The sequence below is a fragment of the Aulonocara sp. 'chitande type north' Nkhata Bay genome, linkage group LG20, assembly GCF_057382095.1.
Source record: "Aulonocara sp. 'chitande type north' Nkhata Bay isolate Kocher_YH1m ecotype deep benthic linkage group LG20, A_spYH_male_GT1.1, whole genome shotgun sequence".
NCBI classification, from domain to species: Eukaryota; Metazoa; Chordata; class Actinopteri; order Cichliformes; family Cichlidae; genus Aulonocara; species Aulonocara sp. 'chitande type north' Nkhata Bay.
Window position 1 is genome coordinate 8707263 of NC_141363.1, and position 23646 is coordinate 8730908.

The following is a 23646-nucleotide window of genomic DNA, read 5'->3' on the forward strand; positions in this document are numbered from 1 at the left end:
TGAACACACTGTGCTCTCTACAACACCTCTTAAAAAACATGTCACTGTTGTGTACAAAATAAAGTGTCTCATCTTAAACTTGTCCAGTTTACAAAAATGCATCCATCAAGAAGAAGAATAATGAAAGAACCCCCACACTGGGTCATTACCTGGAAATAACCCTGAAATCATTATGGGATAAACTGTCTCCTAATAATACTACCCGTGATGTTTCTCTTAGTACACAAACTATATCAAGAATATTCTCCAACATTAAGCTAACTGACTAGGAAAAAAAGTAGGAAAAAAAATTAAATCCAAGCAATTAGAGGAATCAGAAGCTTGATGGGTTACTTTTACATATGCTGACCTCATTATCTCAAACTTTGGACATATATGACCATCTAACACTGCTTTGCCAATTAAAATACAGAGCAAAAGCAAATCAAGCGCCCCCTAAATTAGTGCCTGACAGTGTGTCTGTCAGGGTCCTGGGTCTGAGTGACCCAGGATCCCTGAGCAGTCATGTATTATATTATTATTATTATTATTGCGGTGTATTTTGGTGTTGCTCCCCCTTCCCTGTGCTTGTGTATATGTGTGTGTGGGTGGCTGAGCACTTGTTTATAGGCGGCGTCAGGCCTGGAGGGTGTGGCCCTGCAAGGGGACTGGCCACACCCGAAGCCACACACCTGCTGCTGATCAGGCCTCGTCGGGGGAGCTACTTAAGAGAGTCTTGGAGCTCCCACCGACGCGGGATCATTCCTTGAGACTCCACGTTAGTCGGCCCATTGAATTGAGTTAAAGTGTGTAAGTGTATGCCCGCGGTTATTTGTGTCCTGACGGCTGCGTCTATTGTTTCCCGCAGGAGGAGCGTGGAAGGCACGAAGAGCAGCGAGCACCCGGGGGTGCTGACACGGGAGCGGAGAGCACAGAGACACGAACTATTCACGCAGAGACACGACACGGGAGTCTGGGAGAACACGGGGATTTATTGTTGTTTTTGTTCCACTCTGTAAATAAACACACTGTTTATACATAGAGCACCGCGCCTGGGTCCTCCTTTCCCCACATCCCCACGGTGTGCCATGCCGCACCGTGACAGTGTCTGTATGTGCCAATCACAGGTGTTCCATGCACCCATGAGTAACACTACGTTGAAATTCAAATTTCACTTCAAATTCAAATCAACATTCAACCCCCTGGAAAAACACCGCAAACTGCAGCATGATGAATGCAGGACAAAGAAAACAAGGCAATGGTTGCTGACGCGACTCATTCAACATCAGCTCATACATCCATAAAAGCAGCCTGTGCATCCATCCAGCTCACACTGACCAACTGAAATCACCAACACGGCCGAAGACAGTAAGAGTAACGAAGGCTTCAATAACATTGTCGACACACTGGACAAACGATATGCTATTTTCCTAATTATTTTATAAGGGCAATATGAGTTTTATTCACATCCATCATGCAGGTACAATGAATGGTGTATATGTACAAACACATATTTGTCTGCAAATGGTAGTTTAAAGAGATTAAAAGGAATATGACCTCTTGATTTAATTTTGTGTTTTGGTACAGTTTAATTTTTTTTTTCTTCAAAGAGCTGCACTGAATTTAAGGAAATGAGGAGGAAAAATTTTGTTTCTGTGCAGAGATTTGTAGAGATGTGAAGATGCTGAACCAGTGTTCTGTTTATTCACTGCAATACTGGACAAAATGACTGTGATCATCATTTTAGCCATAATCGTGCAGCCCCAACCAGCACTCTTATCTTCTTCTGTGCCATTAAGCATCAAAGCAGCTTGCGTGCCAGACCCGTGTGACCTTGAGTCAGTAAAAGTAATACGAGACAGCTCATACAGCTACTTGATTTATCTGTTTTATTTAAGTTTAGCTTTTCCTCTTTGATTCAGTCATAGAACAATTGTCATTTTTAGCTGTGTCATTAAAAAATATTTTTTCCCCTATGGATTAGTGAATCATTAGGTAGCGAGAGAATATAAAAATTCCCAAACACGCACACAGAGTGGAAGTACGTCAGCATGGAGTGTTCAATAACGACGAAACATTTGATCCAGCAAACAGCACTCAATCTGTTGGTGTGAGAGGCATGAGAGTTTATCCGATAATATTCATGTAAAGTGGTTTATTTGTTAAATAAAATGTAAGAGATTGCAAATATGGGGTTTTACTGCCAGCATCATCAACAAAAGCAGCAAAAATCGAAATTAACCGAAGGCTGACAACCCATCAAGTTCGTCCACGTCCTCTCCCATGTTATTCATTTTTACCCGTTTAGCTTGGAGCATCAGCCACGTGTTTGTGTGTTTGCTGGAGCGAAAAAATTTGCGTCAGTCATGTTTCTCATTAGTGTTGCCTTCACTGCTGCTCTGTTCTTGTCGCCTTGGCTTCGATTCAGAGTTAAATAACTGGATTTTGTAAGAATCCAAGAGCAAACGCAGGTATAACTAACAAAAAGATTCACAAACATATAGAAGTTCAAGTGGTAAGTCAATATTAGCCAACAAAGGTACGTCATGAGGAGATTACAGTGACTGTGTGACCAAAGGTACACAAGAAGAAGCTGCTGAGGCAAAATTCAGCAGCTGGAAACTTTGATGAGTTTTTGGGTGTAAAGTATTTTGAAGGAATTCAATCGGCGTGTGCAGTTAAGAGCATTAACCGAGTGTGAAATTCATTGTCACTGGCTTGATCCCTGCCAAAGCTGCTGCTGCTGTTGACACTTCAACACCTCGTCTTGTTGTAAGCGGTGCAGATTATCTAACAGCATTTTTTGACACTGTGAAAGTGACAGAAAAATGTGGATAAGAGCAAAAAGCACAAGTGAAGGGATGGCAGAAACTAAATGAAACTTTAATAACCTTGACTCTTAGGAGCTTTGCATGTCCAGTGATGTTAAACGCCAGCGTGTATGTGTTTTTTGTGTATGTTGTATGTTGGCCAGTGCTGCGGTGCTTCGGGGGGGGGGGGGGGGGGGGGGGGGGGGGTTGTGGATGTGCTGAAAGCATTAGCTGCTGTCTGAGTGGGAGTGTGAAATCCATCTCTCTGTGGTGCTGCCAACATTCTGGCTGTGCCATCATCATCACTCGCATTAGTGCTGTTCATCCCCATGCTTTACAATGACTCATTATCGCTGATTTCACAGCAGCGATTTACAGTATTGTGAGAAAACTGAAGCATATCATTTGCAAAGATTGAGATTTCATTACTGTCTCGTTTAATTTTGGGGTGTGATCGGTGATTAATTATTGTATTGTGTCTGCATGTCTGCATCTGCAGTCCAAACTCACCAATGTTGGGAGCAACCAGCGCCACCGGGTTGAGGTAGGTGAGTTTCATGTTCTGAGCCAGATTCTTGGCGTACTGCTCCAGTAGCTCCGTCAGCGCTCCCGGACCGCCGCCTGGGATGTGGTTCTGACTCTGAGCGAGAGTACGCCAAAGCCCAGAGGTGCTCGGACCCAACAGCACACTGCAGCCTCGCAGGACGTTCTGGCACCAGCAGAAGGATAAAGAATTAATAAAAGCAGAAATAAAAACAGAAAAAGAGCCCATAAAAGTATCATGGCTTCTTAGGAGGTGCTTTGCTGCACTGTCTTCGAGGACAGTGGCCACACGAGCTTCACAGTTAATAACAACCGTTAAAAAATGTTAAATATTATCGGTCTGAGACTGTGGATGATGACAAAATATATATATTTAAGTTATTTGGTCCTACACGGAGGCAGACAGCTGCTTAAACACTGGTTAAAGACTCAAATAAAAGTTGACTTGTGGCCAGAGGACAATCAGCTATGGTGTTTTCTGCTAACAACACTGAATCCTCTGATGACTTCTGTTATACCGGAGTAGTTCTGAGACTTTCAGGGAACAGATTATGTTGGTTTGCATATGACTGGAATACTACTTGAAGCCTGCTGAGACTGCACTCAAAAATGTTTTGCCCAAAATGCATCCATCCATCCATTTTCTTCCACTTATCCAGGGGAACACCAAGGCTTTCCCAGGCCAGCCAGGGGATGAAATCACTCCAGCATGTCCTGGGTATGCCCAAGATTAGAAGTAAATTATTATTATTATTTATTTTTATTTTTTTACTTAAGTACAATGTGAAACATTGAAACATTAATGGAATTTGATTGGTATACATTCAGTTTGCACCAAACATATTTTCATTAATGAATAATTATTTGAATAAACACATTTTGTATTGTTGTATTTTTGGCGTGTGGTTGGGTTATGACAAACATTTTAATATTTTCTTATTTTTCTTTCCTTTTTTGTGAGGTGCACATTGCATCTGAAAGACATTGTTTGTATGATCTCCTGTAAAGAAATAATTTATATTCTCTATATTTTTAAAAACCATTCATAGCCCATTCCTACAAAATTACTGTTATAGTGATACTGATACACCTACACCTTACACCTAAGTTATATAAAGGAAACTAATTTAAGGTTTTACAGTATTGAAGACTTTACATTAAACATAGTAAACAGGCAGGTTCACGTTTAGTTTTAGCCAAGCTGACTGTGTGAAAACCTGCATGTCTTTATAACAGCATAAATCAAATCTATAAATGTGTCCCTGTGCTGGTAGCACTGTTTTTTTTTTTATGTTGTTGTTTTTTTAAGATAAATAATGAAACACAATTTCAAATTTAACTGCATACTGATATAAAACACAAAATTGTGAAGGAAAGACAAAAGATAGAGGAAATAAGAGACGGCGAAGGCACACAGGGAGACAATTCAGACAATAAAGTTTAACAGTGGGAGAAAAACGAGGAATTAAAGGTCAGAACACGAGACTCTGGTTCTGGTTGAGCAGATGAGAAGTACGCTGCATCGTCACGCCGTTTGTCTGGCTGCTTTGAGCACAACTATGATAAAAAATCCAAGCTAAGTCCTGACCCCAATTAGAACAAGCTTCACCACTGTCAGTGCTCCCATGTCATTGCTTTTTTACGGAGAATTGGTGACTATGGATGGAGGCCTCTTAGAGATTAGTCTGGACTGCAGAGCCTTGCACGAAGGGCTGAACAAAGAGAAATATCAGTGGAAAAGAGAGAAAGAGAGAGACAGGGAGGATCCCTTGCAGTCAGACCTAATAAAGTACTGCAGTGTAATATATTGCTCTGGGGAGAAAAGAAAGGAAAAAATAACATATGACACAACCGTCAGGCAAACAAGGTACAAGTACATGCAGTGCAGCATAGAAAGAATGCATGAATTGTTGGGGGAGATGAAGAAAGATTCAAGAAGAGAATTTGTGCATGAGTGAGTGAAAAGAGGAGAAAAAAGAGAGAATAAGAGAGATGAGAAGTCACATGCAGAAGGCACAGAGGTAGGGAGGTGGAAAGTTGCGATGAGATGGAAAAATGAAGTGAAGAAAAGGATTGTTGGGGGTGGGAGAAAGGACAAAATGAACAATGTGACGGTACCATAAAAAATGGCATTGTTCTAGTGTTTTGTGCTCCCTTCTTATCATCCGTTAGAGGTTATCGAGTCACGTACAGCATTACCTGTATGTGACTACAACTACTTTTGAAGATGACCTCTGTGCAGTAAATGTTTCAGCACATGTAGTGAGAGATTCTGACTGCTATGAATAAATTATCCTCTGAATGAAAATGCTTGCTGTTCTCTTAGAAAACACGCCCAGTTAAACTTCCACCTGCACTTAGAGAAAACTAGAAAATTGGAAAATTGGCGGCTCTTGAGCTCAAGACCCGGCGAGAGCCCATATAAACTTTATTGAAAAGAAAGAGGGTGAAGGGGGGAAAGAAAAGGAGAGTAAAACAGTATAGAGGCCAAGGATGACGGGAATCCAGAAAGAGAGATTCACAAAGGCAGCATGGATGACGGAGAGAGAAAGAGGGGCTATCTTTTTTTTTGCAACATGCAATTTTGAAAAATTGTCTTTTTCAATTCAGCTCTTCAGCGATTCTTTCGCTTCATTTAAGAGAAACTACAAGTACATTTTAAAGATTCTGTCGCTGTGCTGTCACATACTTGACAAAACGTGAGCCCCAGCCGTCTCCTATCAGTACAGCAGCATTCAGATGGATTTGATCACAGCTTGAACATGAAAGGTTTTCGTCTTCTTTCGTTCACTGCTACATACCTGATGTGAAAACTCTACTTTCCTCCCCGCTTCCCTTCATCTCTGCTGAAGCCACGGGGCTCTATTACCGCCGCTGGGTTACTATAGAAACCGTGTTAGGCATTACCTGTTCATCTTGGCCTAATAGCTGCTGTTGTTTAAAATGATGTGTCAAGTATCATCAATTATAAATTTTCTATTCTTTAGAAGAAAAAAAAGAGGTCGGACTGTAGCTTCCCTTTAGTGATGCCATAATAAACCAAAAGCTACCTCATTACCTCCAGATGCAGGCAGCACAACTGTTTTACAGCCAGAAGCCGAAGTTACGAGTCAGGTGAGCCGGGCATTAATGTGCTAATGTGGCAACACACCGTATAGCGGCTTTGTGACACTACAAACCAGCTAACCAATCACGAAGCCCTAATGGCCGTGTTTCTGATTTACTGTCAGGTTAAATGAAGGGACAGGCAGGAAAAGGTTTTTGTTTTCTCTCACTCTAGGACATCATTAATACTGCTGCTGAGTTGCCATAGCAACTGTCTGTGTGTGTGTGTGTGTGTGTGTGTGTGTGTGGACTGTGTTTGCTAAGATACCTTTTGAGTGCCACAACAAATTCATATACACAGGTTTAAGACAACTTTATAAAAAGAAAAGTGAAGGGAGGATGAAGTCTTACTCCTTTGTGTTGCCGTGCACTTTCTGTCACCTAGCCACCAGATTTGTGGCTCAGATGTAACAAAAAACCAGAACCTTAAACTTGGACTAGTTCAAGCGCGTTATGCAGAATCAGTGGAGTAACAAAGCAAATGTCAGTGGGAAAACACTGGGGGGGATTGCATTACGGAACTTTAACATCTAAATAGGCACAAATGACATTTTGTGCTCAGACTACGGGAGAATAAAATACAACCACTCACTTTCTACTGCTCACGGTTACCATCGGGTGGCTTAAAATCCTCCCTGTTAGCATGAATTATGAATCGCATCCTGCTGTGGATACTGTACTGGAGAGAAATACATCTTTTTATTGCCCACTAAGGTCCCTAATTAAAGTGAATAAATCACACCCTGGCTGAAACATTAAAAAGCAGGAGCCAACTAATCAGTTAAAGACATAAGAGGGAAAAATGTCGTGAGGTTTCAATTAATAACCATGAGAAAAATCGCTTGTTTCTAGCAGAAATCCCACATTATACTTTACGACTCTTACAACCGTTTGAGTGACGTGGAGAGAAAATGTTCCAGCGGGAATTACAATTTAAATTCACCTCATGAATTACAATAAGTGTAACTACCGCAGTAAAGTATTATAAGCGAGTGAGCTGTCAGTTTCATGTCAGCGAGCAGTTTGGAAGGCTGAAGCTAGCAGGAGGGGTCCTGCATTCCTGGATTCTTCAGCCACTTACTCGTGATGTATGGGAGCAGCTCATTCCTTGTCAGCTGAGTTTGATATATAAGCTTAAATATTTCTGGCAAAATAAAACAGAGATGTCTGGTTACCGCCTTTATGTCAGAATGCCAACAATTTTTAAATTATCGCCTGTCAGCTGGTGCATCCTCAGCTGAAGGCGTCGGCATCAGGTAAAACGAGAGCCTGTCAGTTAATATGCGGAGATGACGCGCTGCAATACTTCATGAGTTACTGTCACCGCATCACCATAGCAACATTACTTCCAAATTTCTGAGAAAAGACATCTCGTTGTAATATCTAGTCACTGGGTCTGTACCCCATAATAGTAGAGTGTATCAATCATAGCTAGAGTTTTAAATAACAGCAGCTATTTTATGTCCTCTGGGAGATTCTGTGCAGATTTGTAGTTGCTAGCGGCAGGAGTATAGTAACACAAAGATTTTAACTCGCAACTTAATGTTTTATTGTAATATTTAATTTTGCACCAAGAGAGCAGATATTATTAATAATTTCGCATCATATTCACGAGGTCATTTAGAGTAGTTAGTTGGACGCTTTCCTTAGTGATCCGCTTGTTAAGTTACACTTAAATCTATTGACATACTGATAAAAGCTGCCAATAAAATGAGATTTAGAAAAACTTGATTTTCACACATGAAAACACCCCTTACTTTTACACCTGGATTCTTCCAACAACCTTTCACAGCTTGCACTTCATCTGTATTTTAAACAGTCCTGCTTTTGCTCACTAAATGCAGCATTTTATCAATATACCTAAAAGTTGTCCTTGAACTGCTCATGATGGTGTTCGTTGTATTGTTTGTATCGTCTGTGTGAATGCTGCTTTCCACACTTTTTCCATGACGTCACTTAGATTTAGATCAGAAAGGATGAATCATCAAGAACCAGTAAACAGCCCTTGTTAATGCAAAATGTCTTCCTTTTTTCACAACACCTGCATCCTCATCGCATCTCTCCTCCCCAAGTACATCAGTCTAAAATACACAGACTCAAGCAGGGTGTGTCTTTGTAAAGACTAACAGGAGCGTATAAAGGAATTTTCAAAAATATGTCATTTTTACCTCGTTGAAGTACGCGTCCTGGGTGGCGGTGAGTCCGAAGCCACTCTGCTGGGTCTCAAATGTAAGTAGGCGTGACAGCAGCCGCTCAGCTATCTGCAGGTCATTGCCATAGAGCCGGGTGGTAGCCTCGGTTACATCACGGAGCTGGTGGGCAAGCTTCTTCTCCATGATGGTGTTCAGCTCTGTCTCGTTGCGCTCCAGGGAATCGAGCTACACAAACATCCAGACGCGGGAAAAATATTTATTGAATGAATGAAGAGATTTAATGCCAGATGACATATTTGCATGCGTGAGCATTTCAGCTGTCTGTCCAACAGGCAAATCTGTCCTTGAATAATTTTCAGACTGAAGAATTCCTTCAAGACAGGAATTAAACTGGAAATCTCTGAGAAAGCGTTCTAGCTGCATATTAAAAATATTGGTTCCTGTTACTGTTTAAAAATAAATTAAATTAAATTAAAAACTTAATTGAAATATTCCTGCAGGAGAAATTTAGATTTTAGATGTTCAGAACAAACTTTTAATGGAGTTAAAAAGTGAATTAGTTATTGTATTACTGTCATTAGTGGTCTACGTACAGCAGCACTGAGCTCCACAAACGGAGGTGAAGTGCAGTTGCAAAGGTCCGGCTCCAACCAGCCTCTCTCGGCATCACAGTGTCTAATGGCAGCACCTGCAAAGAGGAGAAACATGAATTTTTTTAAAATGTCTCCTCACAATGATTTGGTATGAAAAATCAATGTGTTTGAATGCATTTGTGTTAATGTATACGGACCGACAGAGCCTTTGGGGCAGGGCACCGCGGCAGGCAGGTTGAACTTGGTACGCGGCCACCAGATCCCCTGAGTAATGGTCTTTGGACAACCATCATAAATGACTGCGGGAGAGAGAACACCAATTAAAATCCTTATCAGCTCAACAACCTTTTCCATTTAAAATCATGACAAAATATGACTCACAATGTAAATACATTTTTTTTTAAGTTTTTCTTTTGACTTGCGGAGAAAAAAATGAAAATGATTGTGAGAGAATAAAACAGCAGCGTCTCACTAAAAGAAGTAATTACAAGTGGAGACGCTGGAACTGACAAAGCTGCACAGAACAGGGGAAAAAGGGAGAGAGAATCAACTGGAAGCTGTTAAATAGACGATGACTATAATTAACAGTTTCTTTGTGTCTCTGGGCTCAGGCAGAGACTTGACAAACATGACCATTTTTAAAAAGATGGAACAGCGGAGAAACAGGAATCCTGTGATTACACAATAGAAGGTAAATAGGGTAAAAGCTCAGAAGTGGCTCATTATTGTCATTCACATGTCTTTGTCTCTACAGATGATTTAGTCTGAAGGCTTTTGAACCCATCCTAAAAAATATACACCTTGTTTAAAGTCATCTGGAGTTTGCCACCAGTCTACTGACAGTCCCACAAAAGATACACGGATGATGAAATTGTTTTGACAAGTTTTGGGAACTACGACTTCGCAGAGAAGGTTTAATACTAAATCCAACTTGGAACAAAAGCAGCTGATTTTTTCATTTACTTTGTTTTTATCAATGGAGCTGTGACAGTGACACACTTTTAACATAAAGCAAATCGTTTTCTACGAGTGATTCACTCCCTCACACTAATATTGCCTTCAGGCAGTTTTTAGAATTACTGAAGTTTTTTTATTTATTTATTTGATTTTTTTCACCCGCAAGCGGTGACGCCTCAGATATGATACGGAGCTTCACATCAGCAGATGAATGAATGAATGATGTAGCCCCCTGTTGTGTAAACAGGAGTAATCTCAACAGGCAACAGTGAGATGCAAAAATATGACAATAAACACACACACACAGTTCAGAGCCCCCGCTGGTGCTTGCTTCTTTTTCTTTCTTATTTCTTTTAAAGAAAATAAGCTAAAAATAAACAAACACAAACTCAGTTGACCTGCTTCTTTTTCTCACCTTCACAGCCTGAGTTTGTGACCTCAGCAAAAGGGTTGTCACACGAGTTGCACTGACGACCAATTACGCCAGGCCTGCACTGACACTGTCCTGACTCTGGGTCGCATGCCCGCGAGAAGGACCCCACTGGGTAGCAGTCGCACGGCAGGCAGGTGTCCGAGTTTCGCGGACGGAAGTGGAACTCCTGAATATACACATGGACGGACACATGAGTCTCAACCATACAAACTATCAGCGTGTTACAATTACATCAGCGTGCATGACTGTGAGATTTATACAGCGAATCAGATGGGGAGCCATGTATAAGAGAGAGTTGAAGAGCATCAATCAATGCATTACAGTTGATGATTTAGTTTGCACAGCTTGAGAATACAGAGGATATTGATGCCTTTGCCTCACACACCACTAGAGATGACAACCCGCCTGGTCTCTAGAAACAATTTGTGGCAAGTGTTTGCAGGTTGTTAAAGCACCAAAACTTTCTTGTGATTGCTTTGATCGCTAGCAGATTGCCAAAGTTGTCTGTTGTCTTCCAAGTCTGGAAGACGCTGAATTGTCTGTGTACCATCAAGTGGTAGTGGAACTTGGAAGTAAGAATGTTCACCTTTAAAACAAAAGCTGGCTCTTTACCTCTGAAACCAACACATTTCAAAAGACATAACATTCCCCACTTTCTGTTTGCGTAGCACTCTTCACAGCTTAGCAAGTAGTTGCAGACAAGTTGCAGACATCTTCCCAACAGACTATGATTGGGTCACTCACCAGTCTCCAGGCCTGTGTCACTGCAATTTTAGTAGTTGTTTTCAATGCATCTGCCAGATACCTGCAACAACCACTTGCATCTGGTTGGGAATTATACATTTTTCCCTAGCAACTGGTGGTTGCCAGGCAGGTTGCCAGCCAGTGTCTAGGTCTATGTGAACGGGACCTAACTCTGCAGTAAGGACAAGAATAATACCAGGTTAGAGGATGATGGTGCAGCATCACCAGTGTATGTAATGTAATTCTGAAGGACTTCCCAAAGTAACTGTTAATGTATAGAAAGATAAATCTGTTAAGATCTCATTTTAAACCTTACTTTAAGATATCGACTGCAATACTTGCCTCGACATGATTGGCACGTAGGCTAAATGAGAGCATTGTTGTGTTAGCACAACAATGAGAAGAATAAAGTAACTTCAAATTGAATCTAAATTGTTGATAACTACTTTGTCCGGGGTCAAATCAACATGGTGATCGGCTATAGGCACCACATTTCCGACACACTCATTGTTTATGCCACCTACACACTACTTGCCAGCTGGAATTCAATATATAGATTGTTCAGTAAAACCTCCCAATTTAACCCTTGGACCCCGATCTGTGATCATGTGTGCTTCATGTAGTCACGAGGTGTGGATTTAGGGGACATGACACAGATTAAAGATTATCTTCAGGATTAAAGCCTAGATAAAACAGGATTCAATATAGCAGCTACAGAGGAGTATATCAATACGCGTGTATTTACGGATCGGAAATTTCAATATCTATGGATGATCAACATATCGTGGTTGCTGTTATACAGTGGGGCAAAAAAGTATTTAGTCAGCCACCGATTGTGCAAGTTCCCCCACCTAAAATGATGACAGAGGTCAGTAATTTGCACCAGAGGTACACTTCAACTGTGAGAGACAGAATGTGAAAAAAAAATCCATGAATCCACATGGTAGGATTTGTAAAGAATTTATTCGTAAATTAGGGTGGAAAATAAGTATTTGGTCACCTCAAACATGGAAAATCTCTGGCTCTCACAGACCTGTAACGTCTTCTGCAAGAAGCTTTTCTGTCCCCCACTCGTTACCTGTATGAATGGCACCTGTTTGAACTCATCATCTGTATAAAAGACACCTGTCCACAGCCTCAAACAGTCAGACTCCAAACTCCGCCATGGCCAAGACCAAAGAGCTTTCGAAGGACACCAGGAAAAGTATTGTAGACCTGCACCAGACTGGGAAGACTGAATCTACAATAGGCAAGCAGCTTGGTGTGAAAAAATCAACTGTGGGAGCAATCATCAGAAAATGGAAGACATACAAGACCACTGATAATCTCCCTCGATCTGGGGCTCCACGCAAGATCTCATCCCGTGGGGTCAAAATGATCATGAGAACGGTGAGCAAAGATCCCGGAACCACACGGGGGGACCTGGTGAATGACCTGCAGAGAGCTGGGACCAAAGTAACAAAGGTCACCATCAGTAACACACTACAACGGCAGGGAATCAAATCCCGCAGTGCCAGACGTGTTCCGCTGCTGAAGCCAGTGCATGTCCAGGCCCGTCTGAAGTTTGCCAGAGAGCACATGGATGATACAGCAGAGGATTGGGAGAATGTCATGTGGTCAGATGAAACCAAAGTAGAACTTTTTGGTATAAACTCAACTCGTCGTGTTTGGAGGAAGAAGAATACTGAGTTGCATCCCAAGAACACCATACCTACTGTGAAGCATGGGGGTGGAAACATCATGCTATGGGGCTGTTTTTCTGCCAAGGGGACAGGACGACTGATCCGTGTTAAGGACAGAATGAATGGGGCCATGTATCGTGAGATTTTGAGCCAAAACCTCCTTCCATCAGTGAGAACTTTGAAGATGAAACGAGGCTGGGTCTTCCAACATGACAATGATCCAAAACACACCGCCCGGGCAACAAAGGAGTGGCTCCGTAAGAAGCATTTGAAAGTCCTGGAGTGGCCTAGCCAGTCTCCAGACCTCAACCCCATAGAAAATCTGTGGCGGGAGTTGAAAGTCCGTGTTGCTCGGCGACAGCCCCAAAACATCACTGCTCTCGAGAAGATCTGCATGGAGGAATGGGCCAAAATACCAGCTACTGTGTGTGCAAACCTGGTAAAGACCTATAGTAAACGTTTGACCTCTGTTATTGCCAACAAAGGTTATGTTACAAAGTATTGAGTTGTATTTTTGTTATTGACCAAATACTTATTTTCCACCCTGATTTACGAATAAATTCTTTACAAATCCTACCATGTGGATTCATGGATTTTTTTTTCACATTCTGTCTCTCACAGTTGAAGTGTACCTCTGGTGCAAATTACTGACCTCTGTCATCATTTTAGGTGGGGGAACTTGCACAATCGGTGGCTGACTAAATACTTTTTTGCCCCACTGTATATACACATCTGGATAGCCTATCAACCTGAGAGGCGTTTACTGGGTGGTCTGCAGATGATCAATTTACTAATTAGGTGTTTTTAATCTAAACAGCATAAATTTTAAACATGACAATTTTAAATATTTGGTTCCATAGCAAAATGTGTTGTAATGACTTTTTGAGCAGCTCCAGGATTTAAGTAATACAACAACTACCCATCCATTCATCTAATTTCTTAACACCTTATCCAGCTTAGGGACTATGGGAGGAATATCCAGAGGAAACCGACACACCCAGAGGGAAAAAAAGTATTTCTACTACCTTTCACAACATCGTTGTATGTACTTTGTGTGTTTCTCCTGGTTACCTTGCACTGACACTGTCCGCTGGTCTTATTACAGTCAGGATCGAAGCCTTTATTGGTGTCACAGTGGCACGGTCCACAGGTTGGAGATCCCCACCAACCCCTGGGACACTGATGATCAATCCTACACGCACACAGAGACACAGAGTCATTAACACAAGATAGATCAGATAAAAGAGAAAAACACCAACTGAGCAACACAGCCTGTCAAAAACTTTTAATCGCTCTTCAAAGGATTCAACATTCCCTCTGATTTCCAAATAATTGGTGGGAACAAAGAGATGAAAGAAACAAGTATGAAATGAAGGAAGCAAAGGTATGGATCGAACTGGGAGGAAATATTAATACTGGCATGTGGAGGTAGATGTACAAACAAAGAACTTGCACTTTTGCTGAGACACAGAAACAAGATATGATTATACACAATATATCGATTAACTTTTGACAATAAGGTTTACAAGGTGCATTAGACTTCCTACATAGCCACAAACTTTAAATGTTTCTTATTGCTGGCACAGCCACACTTTGAACAGTCGCATATTAAACAGGAAAGCCTCCTTCACCCATTTAAAACATTTATTAAGCTCACCGATTCGTTTTAAAACCTGTTTTCTCAAACTACTAAACTGACACTGAATTTCAACTCTATAAAAATAACTTTTTTTTATGTTCACTACACTTCTCATTTGCTCACATCTCAGCTAATGTGCTTTCCTCCTAAACTCTAATGTCTAGCGTCTAATGGTTCACTGAAGAGATGAGTGCTTCTCGCAGTTAATGCAGACTGTTGTGAGCATCTCTTAATTGCACCTTGTGGAAAGTCTCGGAGAGCAAAATTCAGATGTGAGTGATTTGTAACTGAATATCAGGGTTGACTCTCCCTGTTGTGTATTTTTGGCAGCTTAAATGCAAAATACTTTGTCTGATCATAACTCAGGGTGCACAGAAACAAAGACAGGGCCTTAAGCGGAAGCTGCTCCAGCTGTGCTTTGATGAATATATGCCTTGTAGGGGTCTTTCCTAAATGAGAAATGTGTTCAAACTGGCAAGTCATTTAAGATTATTTTTCACGTTTGCTTTAAAACAGCTAAAACTTTTAATTTTTAGATGTTAGTCTGAACTTTTGTTCTATAGGAACTGGCTCATTATTGTGATATGGATATTGGTAAGCTAGGCTCATTCATGACCCGGGAAATACATGTATGCTTTTAACATTATCGATGCATTGTTTTGCAGGGAACCATTACTAACAGACCTAGAGCAGCAAGATTTACTTTTGCAGAAACCTTCATGCAAATAGCTGTCAATCATCACCTAAAGTGACGATGACAGACAGAAGTAGTCCTCTATAAAATATAACAAGCCCACTATGTCATTTCACTCGCTAAAATAAATAGTACTTTAAAGGTACTCTGATGAGGCATAAAAACCTGAACCTTAAAATGATATAAATCAGCAAATCTGCAAATAAAAGTAGCCATAATATAAAATGTCGATCCATTTCTGATGTTATCATCCTTCAGTGCATGGTGGCAACTTTAAAAAAAGGAAAAAGAGGTACTCTCATGACCACCTATGGTTAATGAGCCATATATGTGTGTGCACGCATATGACTTGTTGCATAATCTTTGTAAAATTATTATAAATCCAGTCTTAGTGCTGATTTAATTTTCATACAACTCTCACTGTCTGCCAATCAAATATATGGAAAAACTTTACGATATTTCATTTGCAGGTGAAAATGTGTGTCCTTGTGAAAAACACACCAGATCAAAGATGTTCATCTGGGACAAAAGCTCACACAATGAGCAGCTCATGAGATAAATCTTAAGCTGTGTGGATTTCACAGGCAGGAAAGAGGCACGGGGTCAGGTCAGGGTTACGCTTACTTCACACAGTTTAACATAGCCACAGATAACCTCTGAGTGTGTGTGTGTTTTGACTTGAGACTCCGCTCATCCCACAGTGGATTACATGGAACGCTGGAGATGTGGGGCAACAAGGCTGAACTAAAGCTACCAAGACACGCACATAACTGAACAGAGCTTAAGTGGGCTAGAGACTACAAAGAGTTGTAGTCTGTGTTGGCACCTCGCAGGTAACCCGAAGTTCAAATGTTACATCAGTTGCGTGGGCGTTTGCCTGTGTACCTGTGCTGGCAGTATTGCCCGTAGTGGTTGTCTCCGCAGTCACAAATGTATCCATGGGAAGAGCTGGGCTTCCTGTGGCAGTGAGCCTCATTCTCACATGGATTCAGATGACAGGCGTCAGTGCAGCTTTTCCCATAATAACCTGAGAGACACAAAGAGAGATGTCAAAAACCTTCAGCACAGTAAGAAAACTTGGTTCTTAAATGTTTTTTGTTTTGTTTTGCAGGTTAGATTAAATAATATTTTTGATTAAATTCACTGGACATGTATCTTCCACCTGAGCAAGTGGCACATCCTTTAAACTCTATGGACACAGGGAGGAAGTCATAGGCTGATTAACCCTCAATTTTATTTGCTATAATAACTTATAAGAAAAAATATCAGGAGACTTGTTATGCATATTTAAGTGGGTCTAAGCAAATATCCATTCATCCTACTGCTACCTAAATATTAACACTGAGTATGTCCAAGTTTTATTAACGTTAAAAAACGGATTTATTTTGGAAACAATCATCTACAGAAAAAAAAAGACAACCTTAGTGTGTAAAGAACTTCCCTTCCAAGTAATTTGATGAAATAAAAGCAGAACACAGCAAACACTGAGATCTGAATATGCAGTATGGCGCTGCGTCTTCCATCTGTGTACCACACATAATAACCTGTCAACTCGCAAGTAAACATCTCAAACATCAAACAGCAATTATCACAAATGTCATTCTCCTGACGCACTTCGGCTGGGCGAGCCACTGGAAAACATGCCGCAACGGTGCATTGCTACACTGTCAGCCGCTGAAACACTAACACAGCGCTTCTTCCTTTTTTTTTTTTTTTTTCTGAGTTCAAAACAAGTACAAGAGTAGCATCAAGAAAACATTCCACTTGCTATACGGCAATATATATGCACGTCAGGTGTGGAGGAACCAAGACATGTTGATGGGAAGTAGGCTACTGGAACAAAGCATCCATGGACAACGGCTGATAATATAGAACTGATGCAGAGATGCTATTATGTATCACATATGCCGACCCAATGAGAGGGTATATGCCACACATGTGAGAACTATGGATGAGCAGAAAGCCAACATCCAAACTCACCAAGAAGTACCTGGTAATAACCACACGTGTCACCATCAAATGCAAAATATATCACTGTTCACACTGCTGTTCTGCACAGGCGTCAGTCCTGTAAGCCTGCTCATCACTAAGACTGGATACAGATATAAATTCAGGACTGGAGTGACCATCAGTCACCTCACACTCACCAATCCTCCTCATCAGGATCGATAGCGAGGACATCAGGATGCCATTTAGCCTGGATAAGTGGGTATATTGGCCAAATGGTAAAAAAGAGAGAGAAGATAACCTGGACTGAAGGGGTGGAGCCACCAGAAGGAGGAATAGCAGATATATGGGACAGCTACAAGTACCTGGGTATCCCACAATCCAAGGGAAACCATGATAAAGATGCACAAAGGTCAGCCACAAGTACTTCCAGAAGATAAGACGGTTTTAAAAAGCCAGCTGAATGGTAGGAATAAGATCCAAGCCATCAATACATCCTCTCTACTGCTCAGCACATACCCCACTGTCGTACCAAGCTGGTCACAGGAGGAGAGAGATGCCACTGATGTGAAGAAACAAAAACTCCTCACAACCGGAAGTCCAGCACCCTGAGGCTCTATGAGCACTGCAAATGGCGAGGGCAAGGATTAGTGTCAGAGGCACAATCCAGAATGAAACATGGAGCATCTGTGAATATATCAGGCGCCCAAGAAGAGCTGCTCCAAGAACGCCTCAGGCAGCTGAAGACAGACGGTGAGGAACAGAAAGAGGAGCAATCTACACGACCAAGGCCCTGAATGGGATGAACCACTGACAAATAGAGGAAGTGGCTGACATCAAGAAATCTTACCAGTGGCCAGAAAAGAACTGCTAAAAGGACAGCACAGAGGCTCTGATCACGGCAGCACAAGAACAGGCCCTAAGCACCAGACGCATAGAGGCAGGAGTCTACCAAAGCAGATAGGACCTGCAGACTGTACTACTTAGTAGCAGGATATTTACTGTATGTGGACCTTGCGTGCGCACTGAGGCACAACCAAGCAGCTGAGATAGCGTACAGGAACATCTGTGCCACTTATGGACAACAAGTCACGTGCAGAAAAACTGAAAGCAATATAATGTCACTGGAAAAGAAAGTGTAAATGTCGTTTTTTCATAACAGCACAGAAATGTGCTACATAAAAAGCAAGGACAGTACACTTCAACACAGCTGAACAAGCCACTTCAACAACACACGCGCACACTCCCAAGGTATACTTGTGTGCAGCATGAGGAACGAAGCCGTCATACACTTCAATGCAATCCCGAGACACTCCACACAAACACACCCGCCTCTTATATGGTAATACAGGCCAGCACATAAAAACCCCTCTTTAATCTAATGACTAAAGCTGAGCGCTTTATGCATATTTTGCAGTGTATTGAGCACAAATAGTGAAGGCCTCTCACCTAGACCTCCTTTTAAATTAAAAAGAGCATAATTGTGCTATTTAGTCATTAGGGAGCCTTTTTTTTAATAGGGGGACTTAAATATTACAGGACTACTCAATGACAAAAAAATCTACACTCACGTGAAGCCAGAAATAAAAGCAATGAATTTAAAATAAAACATTCCACAGACTCAAATGAATAATAAAAATAAAACTAAGATTTGCCTGTAATAATTAATAATGAATCCAACTGATACAGCTGGGTTTTTCCTTCTCAGGGGATTCTCATCTGCAACTGTGGAGCCACAGAAAAATCTGCCAATATTTTATTATTTGAGGTTTCATTTACTTAACATATATTTTTGTTTAGCAAGGTTGTGGTTATCAAATAGACAGAAATAACATGTAAATGCCTGGATTTCTATCTAATCAGGTAGCACAGACTCATGCCTTTATTGTATGTGGACCTATCGTGCATTTGTTTATGGTTGCCGTGGGAATTAAAGGTCTTTGCTACATTAGGCATGTTAATTACTAATAAACACAACGTGAAGCCGAGGTTGTCATAAACCAAGGTTTTAGAAAATCTAAATTCTTACCTGACAGCATTAGAGAGTCAAACAATTTGTCCTCACCAATCAGTCATGATTGATTGCTTGTACAACACAAACACAGACAACTTGTTTTCATCATATTTTATCCAGAGCTCCAGACCGATCAACAAATCTCTGCTTTCACCTCGTGTCTTAAGCCAGCTTGGCTTTCAGGCCCTCTTTTTAATTTACTGGCACAGAACAGAAGGACGTCTCTGCAGATCGAAGTGTGACTGGCTGATGTGTGCGTGCAGCTTGTTGAGGTCTGCATTCCTCTCAGCGAAGCAGACAAACATGTGCAAGGTCTGCTTTCACTTGTCCGTCTAAAGAAAATACAGAAGGCGCTTTGCTTTCAAGCCTGTGGCCTTGGCTTCTGCTAGTACTCAGTATTCACTTACACCAGCATTCAAATGAATCCTTTTTCAGTAATTGCATGGCCTTCTAACTTTTTCTGCTCTCTGTACATAATCAAACCCAAACATGCTATATAATTTTTTAAAAAAACAGACACTAACCCAGCTTCATCTCCAAAACTTCACACAATGAAGCTAATTGGAGCCATTGTTCAGTTTCCAATTATTCATCTCACAATTTCTTCTAACAACAAATGCACAAAAACATTGTGCCTATTTTCTGTCTTCTCCACCTTTAATTTTATTGTTCTCTACATCTGTTGCTTTTCTTGAACACACACACACACATTCACACATAGGTACACACACACGTACACTCTTCTATCAGCACTATACATCTTTACAGTTTCACCATGGCAACAGAAAAAAGGGAGACGACAACGGCCTTGGCTGTTTTCAGACGCGTATAATGACACTGGCCTTCTCGACACAACACGAGAGCGAGAAAGAGGCTCGAGCCTGAAGAACAAAGAATGGCGTGCATGTGTTTTTCATCTTTCGCAGTCAGGGTGCAGGAGTTGGTTTGAAAAGTTGTGCTTCTCGAGGGCTACACACATTCAGCGTGACTCACAGCTTCGCGTCTGACTTTCCTGTAACACAACATCAGCTTGACTTCTCCACATGACTACAATCAGGAAAGACCAATGAGTCATCTGTTCACTGAACCGTCCATTCATCCTCTGTGTATCCAACTGTCTTCTCTGACAGTGGAAAGATTGTGCGTGTCGAAATTTCCCAAACAAAATGCTCACACTGAGCGCCGAGTTCAGTAACTATGTGACAACGGCGGCTCACGATGAAAGAAAGAAAGCACTCGTTCAAATATGCACTGAACTTTTAGTTCGGTTTGTGCTGTTTTAGTTACATGTTTTAGCAGGAACCTTCTGTGCAAAGGCAACCCACTGTGCCCTGCTGCATAGCGTCAAGAGGTTGACAAGCAAACACGACTGAAACCCCAGTGTCGTCTCTCTGATACAAACTGGTCGTGGAACAATGCCAAAAACTGAACCGGAGCCAGGCAGATGTCAGCGACGTTTCCATAGAGATCACGTGATACTGTGTCTTTGAACGTGAGAGATATAGATCAGTTCATAACAAGGAAGAAATTGCATTTATCTTTTTGGGTTTTTTTTTGTAATACACAGATGAGTATTACAACACAGTTAAGCTGCCGTTTTATACATTTAAGTTCTGTTTCATTCGCTGCATGGTGAACTGAATGAATCAGATTCTTACAGTTATCCTTACTCTGGTCATGATGTTACCATCATAAACTCGGGATCAATCAAACGACAAGTCAATTAATTCAGTCATTTCAGTTGTGGATCCAAAAGCATGAAGCTGTGTGTGAGAGTTTGATTCACTGCTAATGAGTTTGTCTCTTTTCAAGAAACTTTTTAATTTTGTTGTATTCTACTCTTTGTCTCTTTATTGATTAAAAACAAAACAGACTCTCTCTACTCTAATTCAGACATACAGAAGGAATGAACCTCCTTCTGTATGTCTGACCTCCAACTGGCATCACCACGACCTCCACCATCTTACTCAAACTTTCATTTGAGTATGTATTTCTTAACCATGATTAGACATCTAGAGAAGATCTCCACCTGATAGTTTTTCAGTGTAGAAATATTTGCTGGGTAAAAGAAAGCATCAAGAGGAGGCCATGAACACCACACACTGACGTATGGCCAACCCTCTAGCTACCCCACAAAAATCAATGAACAGTTGTTAAAGTCATTAATTTGTCCTTTTCTATCAGAGCGTTCTGCAGAACCCTTTCACCATGCTATTGTTCCCACAAACACACATTTTAACAGTGACATCAACTATTTGACTTGACTTTCTTGAGAGCTTCATTGACTAATTAACACTAATGACAAAATATTCCAGCCATCAGTGTTTTCACATCATCTGAAAGTGTTACAAATCGAACTTCCTGCTCTTTCTTTTGATGCATTAATGCGTTAACGAGCTAACGTGTTGACGCTGTGCAGCCCCACGCACAGGGCGATCCGCGCTAACTCGCTAACAGAGATTTTTCGGTTATGGCGTTAACGTCATTTTAACAAGATTAACGCTTACAGCACTAGTTATAAGTTATCAAAGTGCCTATAGTGATTTGCTGTAGGCCTAAGACCTGAAGGATCACGTCCTGTGTTATCTTTATGCACCATGCAAGTAATGGTCTCAGCCCGATCAACTTCATAAAAATGTTCTGGCTCTGCTGCTGAAGCAAATACTTTGCTGCAGAGGTTGCTGCTGATTTGGAGATTTGGAGACAGAGTTAATGTAGTAAAGCTATTTTAAAGTGCTTTTACTTGTGACATTGTATCCCCTGCAGACATTACTCAGTGTCATGATGTTATTACACACTTTATACCCCCGAGCTGCAATCATTTCAGAGATATTTTTGATTAAAGAAGTACACACTACACAGTACTTGCAGTGCACCATTCATATAGTCATATAACAGTGGTCTACCTGTATGTTTTTTATTTTGATATCACATCTGATCAATAAATGACACTTCCAGTTGAGGAGTCATTTGTCACAGAGTACAACTTTACCCTGATTCAGCACCCTGAGGATCTGGCATCTACTGGCCTGTTCTTCCAGGTTAGAGCACAGGAAACTACAACTCGAAGCTCATATATCTCCACCACTTTTCCCAGAGGCACGGCGTTTAATACACTGCAGCTGCACACCACGCCCAAACCAACAATGCACTTCCACCGCCAAACTCCATTTAAAGAATGTAACAGTCTGTAACACCTTGACAAAAGGCAAAAACACTGATGAATTACTCTCTACTGCAGTAAAAGCAGTTACAAGAGTTCTCGTTCTCCAATTGTGTTTTCTGCATATGATCTTGTGGGCTTCTAAACAGTCCGAGAACTCAAATGGACATAAATCAACATGGCTGCAATTTTTCATATTAGATCTCATTTTTCACAACGGCCAATTAGTCTGAAGCAGCTGGCAGCAACACGCACATAGTCATACTTGCTGTATGCTTTCTCACAAACACACGCACAGACAGTGAGGAGACTAGAAGGCAGATATCTCCTTGCTTCGTCATGCAGAACCTTGTTTCAGTGTGTGTGTGATTGACAGAGAGGCGGTGTGTTTCTTCTAGGAGGCCTTTTGCAGGTCAGATGCGCTGTCAGTTACCCGAGACCCATTAAGCTAACTTCAGCACCAGGGCAAAACACACAAACACACACATGAAAGGGAATTATTCAGAGTGCGCATCTACTTCTTTCTCCCTCTGCCGTTATTAAACTTTGATTTGTCTCTAAGCAGCATTCATTCTATAACAGTCTCAATTTTTAATGCTCATTGTGCTGATGAAATGTAATGATAATGAAAGCGCATGTGTGTACAGTAAATAAGTGCACGCATATTAAGTTTGTGGAAACGCTGTGTGTGTGTGTGTGTGTGTGTGTGGTTGAGTCTCAGTGTGAAGGCATCTGTGTGTGTGTGCCGAGTCTGAGTGCATGCTCCAAGTTAATAAGTCAAGGTGTTAGCATTAGCTTGCGGGCTGGTGCAGGATGCTACAGGGATAGCAGTGCCTCTCTGCTTCCTCTACCATGCTGTCAAGGCCTGAGGCTGTCTCACTATATCCTCCACATAGTCAAACTGACTCCTCTTTCACTCCCTCAAGCATCATGAGCATTTTCATCACTTTTTCTTTCTTGGATAACTTTTCATCACCTACTTCTGCCTTCTAAAGGTAGCTGCTGTGGTAGCAGTCTATGCAGAAGACTTTGGAGTGTTATACCTGATGCTCTTTCCTGAATTTATTTTCCACAGACGTGGGAGGGTGTAAGCTGCTATGTTTATTTATTTATTTCTTCTTATGTGCTGAGGTAGTCTGACCTAGCAATCAGGCATCTTCGGCTAAAAAGCACGACATACTACCAATCTC

The 23646-nt window shown here is 41.3% G+C and overlaps 1 protein-coding gene across 3 annotated transcripts in view; it reads right to left on the reverse strand.

Moving 5' to 3' along the window:
- The window catches only part of celsr3 (cadherin, EGF LAG seven-pass G-type receptor 3), a 121616-nt gene that overhangs the window by 23839 nt on the left and 74131 nt on the right, over positions 1–23646 (reverse strand). For all 3 annotated transcript variants that reach the window (XM_086277302.1, XM_086277301.1, XM_086277300.1), the window contains 7 exons: positions 16218–16359; positions 14071–14191; positions 10556–10739; positions 9381–9482; positions 9184–9278; positions 8606–8815; positions 3300–3498 (listed from right to left, as the gene is read on the reverse strand). In XM_086277302.1, the coding sequence (XP_086133428.1) occupies positions 3300–3498; positions 8606–8815; positions 9184–9278; positions 9381–9482; positions 10556–10739; positions 14071–14191; positions 16218–16359 (1053 nt within the window). The remainder of the gene's footprint in view (positions 1–3299; positions 3499–8605; positions 8816–9183; positions 9279–9380; positions 9483–10555; positions 10740–14070; positions 14192–16217; positions 16360–23646) is intronic.